Source organism: Chiloscyllium punctatum, chromosome 47 (assembly GCF_047496795.1).
Source record: "Chiloscyllium punctatum isolate Juve2018m chromosome 47, sChiPun1.3, whole genome shotgun sequence".
NCBI classification, from domain to species: Eukaryota; Metazoa; Chordata; class Chondrichthyes; order Orectolobiformes; family Hemiscylliidae; genus Chiloscyllium; species Chiloscyllium punctatum.
In genome coordinates, this window is record NC_092785.1 from 2,686,812 (window position 1) to 2,700,748 (window position 13,937).

General features: G+C 57.8%; 1 protein-coding gene across 1 annotated transcript in view; it reads right to left on the reverse strand.

Moving 5' to 3' along the window:
- LOC140468495 (cell cycle checkpoint control protein RAD9A-like) overlaps positions 1–13,548 on the reverse strand; it is a 119,932-nt gene extending 106,384 nt beyond the window's left edge. The window contains exons 1-4 of the mRNA XM_072564575.1: positions 13,455–13,548; positions 8,796–8,866; positions 1,605–1,766; positions 155–269 (exon numbers count right to left, since the gene is read on the reverse strand). Of these exons, the coding sequence (XP_072420676.1) occupies positions 155–269; positions 1,605–1,766; positions 8,796–8,866; positions 13,455–13,488 (382 nt within the window). The 5' untranslated portion in view covers positions 13,489–13,548. The remainder of the gene's footprint in view (positions 1–154; positions 270–1,604; positions 1,767–8,795; positions 8,867–13,454) is intronic.
- Positions 13,549–13,937: the final 389 nt, after the last annotated feature.

Here is a 13,937-nt window from a genome sequence, read left to right on the forward strand (position 1 = left end):
TGCAGGAAGGAAACCGTTCCGTCCTGGGGGTGAGTCAGACCCACAGCAGCGGTGGGGGGGGTTGACTCTGAGCTGAGCGATGAGGGATAAGGATTAACGGCTCACACAATCAGCAGCCATCGAGAAAGGGAGTCACGAGGCAGCAGGCCCTTACCAAACTTGCAGAGCAGTTGGATGATCAGCTGATCCATCCCACGACCAAGCGCCATCTTGCATTTCTCCACCGTCTTCTCCAGAGTCACCGGAGACTTGAAGACACCAAGCACTGACTGGGGAGGGAGGGGTGGGGGGGGGGGAGGGTCGGAGAGGGGCAAGGGGGGAATCAGACCGTTACCGAACACCACAGCACACAAACACACAGGTCGGCCGATACCCGGGACGGGGCCAACCAAAGATGGGGTCGGCGACAGGGAAACGCAAACAGACCCCGAGGTCAGGGGGACCCAGGAGGAAGGGGGGACGCAGATGAGAGGCTTCTCGAATTGATTCAGACAACGCAGCTGAGAGGAGGGGGGGGAGAGAGAGAGAGAGAGGGTCAAGGAGAGAGAGAGAGAGACAGTCACAGAGCTCAGGATTACAGCACAGAGACAAGAGAGGGAGAGAGAGAGAGAGGACTGTTCCCTCAGCACTGACCCTCCGACAGTGCCCACTCCCTCAGCACTGTCCCTCCGACAGTGCCCACTCCCTCAGCACTGACCCTCCGACAGGGCCCACTCCCTCAGCACTGACCCTCCGACAGGGCCCACTCCCTCAGCACTGACCCTCCGACAGGGCCCACTCCCTCAGCACTGACCCTCCGACAGGGCCCACTCCCTCAGCACTGACCCTCCGACAGTGCCCACTCCCTCAGCACTGACCCTCCGACAGGGCCCACTCCCTCAGCACTGTCCCTCCGACAGTGCCCACTCCCTCAGCACTGACCCTCCGACAGTGCCCACTCCCTCAGCACTGACCCTCCGACAGTGCCCACTCCCACAGCACTGACCCCCCGACAGTGCCCACTCCCTCAGCACTGACCCTCTGACAGTGCCCACTCACACAGCACTGACCCTCCGACAGGGCCCACTCCCTCAGCACTGACCCTCCGACAGGGCCCACTCCCTCAGCACTGACCCTCTGACAGTGCCCACTCACACAGCACTGACCCTCTGACAGTGCCCACTCCCTCAGCACTGACCCTCTGACAGTGCCCACTCACACAGCACTGACCCTCTGACAGTGCCCACTCCATCAGCACTGACCCCCCGACAGTGCCCACTCCCTCAGCACTGACCCTCCAACAGGGCCCACTCCCTCAGCACTGACCCTCCGACAGTCCCCACTCCCTCAGCACTGACCGTCCGACAGGGCCCACTCCCTCAGCACTGACCCCCCGACAGTGCCCACTCCCTCAGCACTGACCCTCTGACAGTGCCCACTCCCTCAGCACTGACCCTCGGACAGTGCCCACTCCCTCAGCACTGACCCTCCGACAGGGCCCACTCCCTCAGCACTGACCCCCCGACAGTGCCCACTCCCTCAGCACTGACCCTCCGACAGTGCCCACTCCCTCAGCACTGACACATCATCCTGTTATGTCCCGACACTATGAGAAAGCACCACACCTTCATCCCGATTTTACAGCGGAAATTCTCCTTTTGAGATTGGGACCCGTCAGCCTCAGATGCCGGATTGAGAATCCCAGGATCATATTTCTGGAAGAACGCAGGTGCAAAAAGGAAACTGGCAAAAGCAGACCGGGAGGAATTCACGGTCCGGACAGCGAGCTGCAGGAACACGGAGAACATCGTGAGATATCAGCACCGCAGTGTCTCTCAGTCCCCCCTCTCTCTCAGGGAGATATGTCTCTCAGTCCCCCCTCTCTCTCAGGGAGATATCTGTACATTGACTGGTGTCTCTCAGTCCCCTCTCTCTCTCAGGGAGATATCTGTACACTGACTGGTGTCTCTCAGTCCCCTCTCTCTCTCTCAGGGAGATATCTGTACACTGACTGGTGTCTCTCAGTCCCCCCTCTCTCTCAGGGAGATATCTGTACACTGACTGGTGTCTCCCACTCCCCTCTCTCTCAGGGAGATATCTGTACACTGACTGGTGTCTCTCAGTCCCCTCTCTCTCTCTCAGGGAGATATCTGAACACTGACTGGTGTCTCTCAGTCCCCTCTCTCTCTCTCAGGGAGATAGCTGTACACTGACTGGTGTCTCTCAGTCCCCTCTCTCTCTCTCTCTCTCAGGGAGATATCTGTACACTGACTGGTGTCTCTCAGTCCCCCCCCTCTCTCAGGGAGATATCTGTACACTGACTGGTGTCTCTCAGTCCCCCCTCTCTCTCTCTCAGGGAGATATCTGTACACTGACTGGTGTCTCTCAGTCCCCTCTCTCTCTCAGGGAGATATCTGTACACTGACTGGTGTCTCTCAGTCCCCTCTCTCTCTCAGGGAGATATCTGGACACTGACTGGTGTCTCTCAGTCCCCTCTCTCTCTCTAAGGGAGATATCTGTTCACTGACTGGTTTCTCTCAGTCCCCTCTCTCTCAGGGAGATATCTGTACACTGACTGGTGTCTCTCAGACCCCTCTCTCTCTCAGGGAGATATCTGTACACTGACTGGTGTCTCTCAGTCCCCCCTCTCTCTCAGGGAGATATCTGTACACTGACTGGTGTCTCTCAGTCCCCTCTCTCTCAGGGAGATATCTGTACACTGACTGGTGTCTCGCAGACCCCTCTCTCTCTCAAGGAGATATCTGTACACTGACTGGTGTCTCTCAGTCCCCTCTCTCTCAGGGAGATATCTGTACACTGACTGGGGTCTCTCAGTCCCCTCTCTCTCAGGGAGATATCTGTACACTGACTGGTGTCTCTCAGTCCCCCCTCTCTCTCAGGGAGATATCTGCACACTGACTGGTGTCTCTCAGTCCCCTCTCTCTCTCTCTCAGGGAGATATCTGTATACTGACTGGTGTCTCTCAGTCCCCCCCCTCTCTCAGGGAGATATCTGTACACTGACTGGTGTCTCTCAGTCCCCTCTCTCTCTCTCAGGGAGATATCTGTACACTGACTGGTGTCTCTCAGTCCCCTCTCTCTCTCAGGGAGATATGTGTACACTGACTGGTGTCTCTCAGTCCCCTCTCTCTCTCTCTCAGGGAGATATCTGTACACTGACTGGTGTCTCTCAGTCCCCCCTCTCTCTCAGGGAGATACCTGTACACTGACTGGTGTCTGTCAGTCCCCACTCTCTCTCTGGGAGATATCTGTACACTGACTGGTGTCTCTCAGTCCCCTCTCTCTCTCTCAGGGAGATATCTGTACACTGACTGGTGTCTCTCAGTCCCCTCTCTCTGTCAGGGAGATATCTGTACACGGACTGGTGTCTCTCAGTCCCCTCTCTCTCTCTCAGGGAGATATCTGTACACTGACTGGTGTCTCTCAGTCCCCTCTCTCTCTCTCAGGGAGATATCTGTACACTGACTGGTGTCTCTCAGTCCCCCCTCTCTCTAGGAGATATCTGTACACTGACTGGTGTCTCTCAGACCCCTCTCTCTCTCAGGGAGATATCTGTACACTGACTGGTGTCTCTCAGTCCCCTCTCTCTCTCTCTCAGGGAGATATCTGTACACTGACTGGTGTCTCTCAGTCCCCTCTCTCTCTCTCAGGGAGATATCTGTACACTGACTGGTGTCTCACAGACCCCTCTCTCTCTCTCAGGGAGATATCTGTACACTGACTGGTGTCTCTCAGTCCACTCTCTCTCTCTCAGGGAGATATCTGTACACTGACTGGTGTCTCTCAGTCCCCCCTCTCTCTCAGGGAGATATCTGTACACTGACTGGTGTCTCCCACTCCCCTCTCTCTCAGAGAGATATCTGTACACTGACTGGTGTCTCTCAGTCCCCTCTCTCTCTCTCAGGGAGATATCTGTACACTGACTGGTGTCTCTCAGTCCCCTCTCTCTCTCTCAGGGAGATATCTGTACACTGACTGGTGTCTCTCAGTCCCCTCTCTCTCTCTCTCTCACGGAGATATCTGTACACTGACTGGTGTCTCCCACTCCCCTCTCTCTCAGGGAGATATCTGTACACTGACTGGTGTCTCTCAGTCCCCTCTCTCTCTCTCAGGGAGATATCTGAACACTGACTGGTGTCTCTCAGTCCCCTCTCTCTCTCTCAGGGAGATATCTGTACACTGACTGGTGTCTCTCAGTCCCCTCTCTCTCTCTCTCTCAGGGAGATATCTGTACACTGACTGGTGTCTCTCAGTCCCCCCCCTCTCTCAGGGAGATATCTGTACACTGACTGGTGTCTCTCAGTCCCCCCTCTCTCTCTCTCAGGGAGATATCTGTACACTGACTGGTGTCTCTCAGTCCCCTCTCTCTCTCAGGGAGATATCTGTACACTGACTGGTGTCTCTCAGTCCTCTCTCTCTGTCAGGGAGATCTCTGGACACTGACTGGTGTCTCTCAGTCCCCTCTCTCTCTCCCAGGGAGATATCTGTTCACTGACTGGTTTCTCTCAGTCCTCTCTCTCTCTCTCTCAGGGAGATATCTGTACACTGACTGGTGTCTCTCAGTCCCCTCTCTCTCAGGGAGATATCTGTACACTGACTGGTGTCTCTCAGTCCCCTCTCTCTCTCAGGGAGATATCTGTACACTGACTGGTGTCTCTCAGTCCCCTCTCTCTCTCTCTCAGGGAGATATCTGTACAATGACTGGGCTCTCTCAGGGAGATATCTGTACACCGACTGGTGTCTCTCAGTCCCCTCTCTCCCTCTCAGGGAGATATCTGTACACTGACTGGTGTCTCTCAGTCCCCTCTCTCTCAGGGAGATATTTGTACACTGACTGGTGTCTCTCAGTCCCCTCTCTCTCTCTCAGGGAGATATCTGTACACTGACTGGTGTATCTCAGTCCCCTCTCTCTCTCTCAGGGAGATATCTGTACACTGACTGGTGTCTCTCAGTGCCCTCTCGCTCTCAGGGAGATATCTGTACACTGATTGGAATCTCTCAGTCCCCTCTCTCTCTCTCAGGGAGATATCTGTACACTGACTGGTGTCTCTCAGTCCCCTCTCTCTCTCTCAGGGAGATATCTGTACACTGACTGGTGTCTCTCAGTCCACTCTCTCTCTCTCAGGGAGATATCTGTACACTGACTGGTGTCTCCCACTCCCCTCTCTCTCAGGGAGATATCTGTACACTGACTGGTGTCTCTCAGTCCCCCCTCTCTCTCAGGGAGATATCTGTACACTGACTGGTGTCTCCCACTCCCCTCTCTCTCAGGGAGATATCTGTACACTGACTGGTGTCTCTCAGTCCCCTCTCTCTCTCTCAGGGAGATATCTGAACACTGACTGGTGTCTCTCAGTCCCCTCTCTCTCTCTCAGGGAGATAGCTGTACACTGACTGGTGTCTCTCAGTCCCCTCTCTCTCTCTCTCTCTCAGGGAGATATCTGTACACTGACTGGTGTCTCTCAGTCCCCCCCCTCTCTCAGGGAGATATCTGTACACTGACTGGTGTCTCTCAGTCCCCCCTCTCTCTCTCTCAGGGAGATATCTGTACACTGACTGGTGTCTCTCAGTCCCCTCTCTCTCTCAGGGAGATATCTGTACACTGACTGGTGTCTCTCAGTCCCCTCTCTCTCTCAGGGAGATATCTGGACACTGACTGGTGTCTCTCAGTCCCCTCTCTCTCTCTAAGGGAGATATCTGTACACTGACTGGTTTCTCTCAGTCCCCTCTCTCTCAGGGAGATATCTGTACACTGACTGGTGTCTCTCAGACCCCTCTCTCTCTCAGGGAGATATCTGTACACTGACTGGTGTCTCTCAGTCCCCCCTCTCTCTCAGGGAGATATCTGTACACTGACTGGTGTCTCTCAGTCCCCCCTCTCTCTCAGGGAGATATCTGTTCACTGACTGGTGTCTCTCAGTCCCCTCTCTCTCTCTCAGGGAGATATCTGTACACTGACTGGTGTCTCTCAGTCCCCTCTCTCTCTCTCAGGGAGATATCTGTGCACTGACTGGTGTCTCTCAGTCCCCTCTCTCTCTCAGGGAGATATCTGTACACTGACTGGTGTCTCTCAGTCCCCTCTCTCTGTCAGGGAGATATCTGTACACTGACTGGTGTCTCTCAGTCCCCTCTCTCTCTCTCAGGGAGATATCTGTACACTGACTGGTGTCTCTCAGTCCCCTCTCTCTCAGGGAGATATCTGTACACTGACTGGTGTCTCGCAGACCCCTCTCTCTCTCAGGGAGATATGTGTACACTGACTGGTGTCTCTCAGTCCCCTCTCTCTCTCTCTCAGGGAGATATCTGTACACTGACTGGTGTCTCTCAGTCCCCCCTCTCTCTCAGGGAGATACCTGTACACTGACTGGTGTCTCTCAGTCCCCACTCTCTCTCTGGGAGATATCTGTACACTGACTGGTGTCTCTCAGTCCCCCCTCTCTCTCAGGGAGATACCTGTACACTGACTGGTGTCTGTCAGTCCCCACTCTCTCTCTGGGAGATATCTGTACACTGACTGGTGTCTCCCACTCCCCTCTCTCTCAGAGAGATATCTGTACACTGACTGGTGTCTCTCAGTCCCCTCTCTCTCTCTCAGGGAGATATCTGTACACTGACTGGTGTCTCTCAGTCCCCTCTCTCTCTCTCAGGGAGATATCTGTACACTGACTGGTGTCTCTCAGTCCCCTCTCTCTCTCTCTCTCACGGAGATATCTGTACACTGACTGGTGTCTCCCACTCCCCTCTCTCTCAGGGAGATATCTGTACACTGACTGGTGTCTCTCAGTCCCCCCCCTCTCTCAGGGAGATATCTGTACACTGACTGGTGTCTCTCAGTCCCCCCTCTCTCTCTCTCAGGGAGATATCTGTACACTGACTGGTGTCTCTCAGTCCCCTCTCTCTCTCAGGGAGATATCTGTACACTGACTGGTGTCTCTCAGTCCTCTCTCTCTGTCAGGGAGATCTCTGGACACTGACTGGTGTCTCTCAGTCCCCTCTCTCTCTCCCAGGGAGATATCTGTTCACTGACTGGTTTCTCTCAGTCCTCTCTCTCTCTCTCTCAGGGAGATATCTGTACACTGACTGGTGTCTCTCAGTCCCCTCTCTCTCTCAGGGAGATATCTGTACACTGACTGGTGTCTCTCAGTCCCCTCTCTCTCAGGGAGATATCTGTACACTGACTGGTGTCTCTCAGTCCCCTCTCTCTCTCTCAGGGAGATATCTGTGCACTGACTGGTGTCTCTCAGTCCCCTCTCTCTCTCAGGGAGATATCTGTACACTGACTGGTGTCTCTCAGTCCCCTCTCTCTCAGGGAGATATCTGTACACTGACTGGTGTCTCTCAGTCCCCTCTCTCTCTCAGGGAGATATCTGTACACTGACTGGTGTCTCTCAGTCCCCCCCCCTCTCTCTCAGGGAGATATCTGTACAATGACTGGGCTCTCTCAGGGAGATATCTGTACACCGACTGGTGTCTCTCAGTCCCCTCTCTCCCTCTCAGGGAGATATCTGTACACTGACTGGTGTCTCTCAGTCCCCTCTCTCTCAGGGAGATATTTGTACACTGACTGGTGTCTCTCAGTCCCCTCTCTCTCTCTCAGAGGGATATCTGTACACTGACTGGTGTCTCTCAGTCCACTCTCTCTCTCTCAGGGAGATATCTGTACACTGACTGGTGTCTCTCAGTCCCCTCTCTCTCTCTCAGGGAGATATCTGTACACTGACTGGTGTCTCTGAGTCCCCTCTCTCTCTCAGGGAGATATTTGTACACTGACTGGTGTCTCTCAGTCCCTCTCTCTGTCAGGGAGATATCTGTACACTGACTGGTGTCTCTCAGTCCCCTCTCTCTCTCTCTGGGAGATATCTGTACACTGACTGGTGTCTCTCAGTCCCCTCTCTCTCAGGGAGATATCTGTACACTGACTGGTGTCTCGCAGACCCCTCTGTCTCTCAGGGAGATATCTGTACACTGACTGGGGTCTCTCAGTCCCCTCTCTCTCAGGGAGATATCTGTACACTGACTGGTGTCTCTCAGTCCCCCTCTCTCTCAGGGAGATATCTGCACACTGACTGGTGTCTCTCAGTCCCCTCTCTCTCTCTCAGGGAGATATCTGTATACTGACTGGTGTCTCTCAGTCCCCCCTCTCTCTCAGGGAGATATCTGTACACTGACTGGTGTCTCTCAGTCCCCCCTCTCTCTCTCTCAGGGAGATATCTGTACACTGACTGGTGTCTCTCAGTCCCCTCTCTCTCAGGGAGATATCTGTACACTGACTGGTGTCTCGCAGACCCCTCTGTCTCTCAGGGAGATATCTGTACACTGACTGGTGTCTCTCAGTCCCCTCTCTCTCAGGGAGATATCTGTACACTGACTGGGGTCTCTCAGTCCCCTCTCTCTCAGGGAGATATCTGTACACTGACTGGTGTCTCTCAGTCCCCCCTCTCTCTCAGGGAGATATCTGCACACTGACTGGTGTCTCTCAGTCCCCTCTCTCTCTCTCAGGGAGATATCTGTATACTGACTGGTGTCTCTCAGTCCCCCCTCTCTCTCAGGGAGATATCTGTACACTGACTGGTGTCTCTCAGTCCCCTCTTTCTCTCAGGGAGATATCTGTTCACTGACTGGTTTCTCTCAGTCCCCCCTCTCTCTCTCTCAGGGAGATATCTGTACACAGACTGGTGTCTCTCAGTCCCCTCTCTCTCAGGGAGATATCTGTACACTGACTGGTGTCTCTCAGTCCCCCCTCTCTCTCAGGGAGATATCTGTACACTGACTGGTGTCTCTCAAAGTAATACTCACGCCGTCGTCGAGTGCCTCAAGGTAACAGTCTTCCCCAATCCGAGAGAGTGCGTGTATGGCTCTGCCAATAACTATACACAAAAAAAAGCAGAAAAAATGTTTGCCTCAATATTTGAAGATAAAACACAATATAGCACTGCAATTCCCGAGCGTGATTCAGTCAGACAGTCAGTGCTGAGGGAGTGCCGCACTGTCGGAGGGTCAGTGCTGAGGGAGTGGGCACTGTCGGAGGGTCAGTGCTGAGGGAGTGGGCACTGTCGGAGGGTCAGTGCTGAGGGAGTGGGCACTGTCGGAGGGTCAGCGCTGAGGGAGTGGACACTGTTGGAGGGTCAGTGCTGAGGGAGTGGGCACTGTCAGAGGGTCAGTGCTGAGGGAGTGGGCACTGTCGGAGGGTCAGTGCTGAGGGAATGCCGCACTGTCGGAGGGTCAGTGCTGAGGGAGTGGGCCCTGTCGGAGGGTCAGTGCTGAGGGAATGCCGCACTGTCGGAGGGTCAGTGCTGAGGGAGTGGGCACTGTCAGAGGGTCAGTGCTGAGGGAGTGGGCACTGTCGGAGGGTCAGTGCTGAGGGAGTGCCACACTGTCGGAGGGTCAGTGCTGAGGGAGTGGGCACTGTCGGAGGGTCAGTGCTGAGGGCGTGTCGCACTGTCGGAGGGTCAGTGCTGAGGGAGTGGGCCCTGTCGGAGGGTCAGTGCTGAGGAAGTGAGCACTGTCGGAGGGTCAGTGCTGAGGAAGTGCCGCACTGTTGGAGGGTCAGTGCTGAGGGAGTGGGCACTGTCGGAGGGTCAGTGCTGAGGGAGTGGGCCCTGTCAGAGGGTTAGTGCTGAGGGAGTGGGCCCTGTCGGAGGGTCAGTGCTGAGGGAGTGGGCAATGTCGGAGGGTCAGTGCTGAGGGAGTGGGCACTGTCGGAGGGTCAGTCCTGTGGGAGTGGGCACTGTCGGAGGGTCAGTGCTGAGTGAGTGGGCATTGTCGGAGGGTCAGCGCTGAGGGAACGGGTACTGTCGGAGGGTCAGTGCTGAGGGAGTGGGCACTGTCGGAGGATCAGTGCTGAGGGAGAGGGCCCTGTCGGAGGGTCAGTGCTGAGGGAGTGGGCACTGTCGGAGGGTCAGTGCTGAGGGAGTGGGCACTGTCGGAGGGTCAGTGCTGAGGGAGTGGGCACTGTCGGAGGGTCAGTGCTGAGGGAGTGGGCACTGTCGGAGGGTCAGTGCTGAGGGAGTGGGCACTGTCGGAGGGTCAGTGCTGAGGGAGTGGGCACTGTCCGAGGGTCAGTGCTGAGGGAGTGGGCACTGTCGGAGGGTCAGTGCTGAGGGAGTGGGCACTGTCGGAGGGTCAGTGCTGAGGGAGTGGGCACTGTCCGAGGGTCAGTGCTGAGGGAGTGCCGCACTGTCGGAGGGTCAGTGCTGAGTGAGTGGGCACTGTCGGAGGGTCAGTGCTGAGGGAGTGGGCACTGTCGGAGGGTCAGTGCTGAGGGAGTGCCGCACTGTCGGAGGGTCAGTGCTGAGGGAGTGGGCACTGTCGGAGGGTCAGTCCTGAGGGAGTGGGCCCTGTCGGAGGGACAGTGCTGAGGGAGTGGGCACTGTCGGAGGGTCAGTGCTGAGGGAGTGGGCACTGTCGGAGGGTCAGTGCTGAGGGAGTGGGCACTGTCGGAGGGTCAGTGCTGAGGGAGTGGGCCCTGTCGGAGGGTCAGTGCTGAGGGAATGCCGCACTGTCGGAGGGTCAGTGCTGAGGGAGTGGGCACTGTCAGAGGGTCAGTGCTGAGGGAGTGGGCACTGTCGGAGGGTCAGTGCTGAGGGAGTGCCACACTGTCGGAGGGTCAGTGCTGAGGGAGTGGGCACTGTCGGAGGGTCAGTGCTGAGGGCGTGTCGCACTGTCGGAGGGTCAGTGCTGAGGGAGTGGGCCCTGTCGGAGGGTCAGTGCTGAGGAAGTGAGCACTGTCGGAGGGTCAGTGCTGAGGAAGTGCCGCACTGTTGGAGGGTCAGTGCTGAGGGAGTGGGCACTGTCGGAGGGTCAGTGCTGAGGGAGTGGGCCCTGTCAGAGGGTTAGTGCTGAGGGAGTGGGCCCTGTCGGAGGGTCAGTGCTGAGGGAGTGGGCAATGTCGGAGGGTCAGTGCTGAGGGAGTGGGCACTGTCGGAGGGTCAGTCCTGTGGGAGTGGGCACTGTCGGAGGGTCAGTCCTGTGGGAGTGGGCACTGTCGGAGGGTCAGTGCTGAGTGAGTGGGCATTGTCGGAGGGTCAGCGCTGAGGGAACGGGTACTGTCGGAGGGTCAGTGCTGAGGGAGTGGGCACTGTCGGAGGATCAGTGCTGAGGGAGAGGGCCCTGTCGGAGGGTCAGTGCTGAGGGAGTGGGCACTGTCGGAGGGTCAGTGCTGAGGGAGTGGGCACTGTCGGAGGGTCAGTGCTGAGGGAGTGGGCACTGTCGGAGGGTCAGTGCTGAGGGAGTGGGCACTGTCGGAGGGTCAGTGCTGAGGGAGTGGGCACTGTCCGAGGGTCAGTGCTGAGGGAGTGGGCACTGTCGGAGGGTCAGTGCTGAGGGAGTGGGCACTGTCGGAGGGTCAGTGCTGAGGGAGTGGGCACTGTCGGAGGGTCAGTGCTGAGGGAGTGCCGCACTGTCGGAGGGTCAGTGCTGAGTGAGTGGGCACTGTCGGAGGGTCAGTGCTGAGGGAGTGGGCACTGTCGGAGGGTCAGTGCTGAGGGAGTGCCGCACTGTCGGAGGGTCAGTGCTGAGGGAGTGGGCCCTGTCGGAGGGACAGTGCTGAGGGAGTGGGCACTGTCGGAGGGTCAGTGCTGAGGGAGTGGGCACTGTCGGAGGGTCAGTGCTGAGGGAGTGGGCACTGTCGGAGGGGCAGTGCTGAGGGAGTGGGCCCTGTCGGAGGGTCAGTGCTGAGGGAGTGGGCACTGTCGGAGGGTCAGTGCTGAGGGAGTGGGCCCTGTCGGAGGGTCAGGAGTCAGGTGTCTAGTTTTCTGGGGAGGTGACCATGTCAGGGAGTGAGGGCTCGGGGTTAGGGGTCAGTGCTCGTGGATGAGGTGGTCAGAGATAAGGGTGAAGGGTTCAGGGTCAGGATGCGGGAATGAGGGAACCTGGGTTAAGGGGGTGGATGGTCACGGTGAGGGGTCTGGGCTACGGGTCAGGGGTGAGGGGTTCTGGGTTAAGGGTCAGGGGTGAAGGGGTTTGGGTTAAGGGTCAGGGGGTGAGGGAGTCTGGGTTAAGGGTCAGGGGATGGGATGGTCTGGGCTATGGGTCAGGGGGTGAGAGGGTCTGGGTTTAGGGTCAGAGGTGAGGGGGTCTGGGCTAAGGGTCAGGGGTGAGGTGGTCTGGGTTAAGGGTCAGGGGTGAGGGGTCTGGTTAAGGGTCAGGGGTAAGGGGTCTGGATTAATGGTCAGGGGGTGAGAGGGTCTGGGTTAAGGGTCAGGGGGTGAGAGGGTCTGGTTAAGGGTCAGGGGGTGAGAGGGTCTGGGTTAAGGGTCAGGGGTGAGGGGGTCTGGGCTAAGGGTCAGGGGTGAGTGGTCTGGGTTAAGGGTCAGGGGGTGAGGGAGTCTGGGTTAAGGGTCAGGGGTAAGAGGGTCTGGGTTAAGAGTCAGGGGTGAGAGGGTCTGGGTTAAGGGTCAGGGGTGAGGGGTCTGGGTTAACGGTCAGGGGGTGAGCGGGTCTGGGTTAAGGGTCAGATGGTGAGAGGGTCTGGGTTAAGGGTCAGGGGGTGAGAGGGTCTGGGTTAAGGGTCAGGGGTGAGGGGTCTGGGTTATGGGTCAGGGAAGAGTGGGTCTGGGTTAAGGGTCGGGGTGAGGGGTCTGGGTTAAGGGTCAGGAGGTGAGGGGGTCTGGGTTAAGGGTCAAGGGGAGAGGGGGTCTGGGTTAATGGTCGGAGGTGAGGGGGTGAGGGGGTCTGGGTTAAGGGATCTGGGTTAAGGGTCAAGGGTGAGAGGGTCTGGGCTAAGGGTCGGGGGTGAGAGGGTCTGGGTTAAGGGTCGGGGTGAGGGGTCTGGGTTAAGGGTCAGGGGGTGAGGGGGTCTGGGTTAAGGGTCAAGGGGAGAGGGGGTCTGGGTTAAGGGTCAGGGGTGAGGGGTCTGGGTTAAGGGTCAGGGGGTGAGGGGGTCTGGGTTAAGGGTCAGGGGTAAGAGGGTCTGGGTTAAGAGTCAGGGGATGTGAAGATCTGGGTTAAGGGTCAGGGGTTAGAGGGTCTGGGTTAAGGGTCAGGGGGTGAGGGGGTCTGGGTTAAGGGTCAGGGGTGAGGGGTCTGGGTTAAGGGTCAGGGGTGAGGGGGTCTGGGCTAAGGGTCAAGGGTGAGAGGGTCTGGGTTAAGGGTCAGGGGGTGAGGGGGTCTGGGTTAAGGGTCAAGGGGAGAGGGGGTCTGGGTTAAGGGTCAGGGGTGAGGGGTCTGGGTTAAGGGTCAGGGGTGAGGGGGTCTGGGCTAAGGGTCAAGGGTGAGAGGGTCTGGGTTAAGGGTCAGGGGGTGAGAGGGTCTGGGTTAAGGGTCAGGGGGTGAGAGGGTCTGGGTTAAGGGTCAGGGGGTGAGAGGGTCTGGGTTAAGGGTCAAGGGTGAGAGGGTCTGGGTTAAGGGTCAGTGTGAATGTCCCCTGACTGATCACGTTACCCCAGGGTTAAGGGTCAGGGTTCACTCCCCCCAGGGTTAAGGGTTCAGGGTCAGGGTTCATGACCCCCCTCTTACCGCTGACGTTGCCCCCCGTCACCACGAGCCTCATCCCTGGATCCTGCTCCGCGCCGCCAAACGGGATCAATCAGCAACGCGCCCTCCCATTGGCTGCTGCCGCACACCGCCCACCCTGGAACAACGCGCCCTCCCATTGGCGCCGCGTGCCCCGCAGCCCCATTACCCGGATGTGGCAGCGCTGAGCGGCGCCACGTGCCCCGCAGCCCCATTACCCGGATGTGCCAGCGCTGAGCGGCGCCACGTGCCCCGCAGCCCCGTTACCCGGATGTGCCAGCGCTGAGCCGCGCCACGTGCCCCGCAGTCCCGTTACCCGGATGTGCCAGCGCTGAGCCGCGCCACGTGCCCCGCAGTCCCGTTACCCGGATGTGCCAGCGCTGAGCCGCGCCACGTGCCCCGCAGCCCCGTTACCCGGATGTGCCAGCGCTGAGCCGCGCCACGTGCCCCTCAGGCCTTAAAGGCGGTACAACCCCACGCCGCATT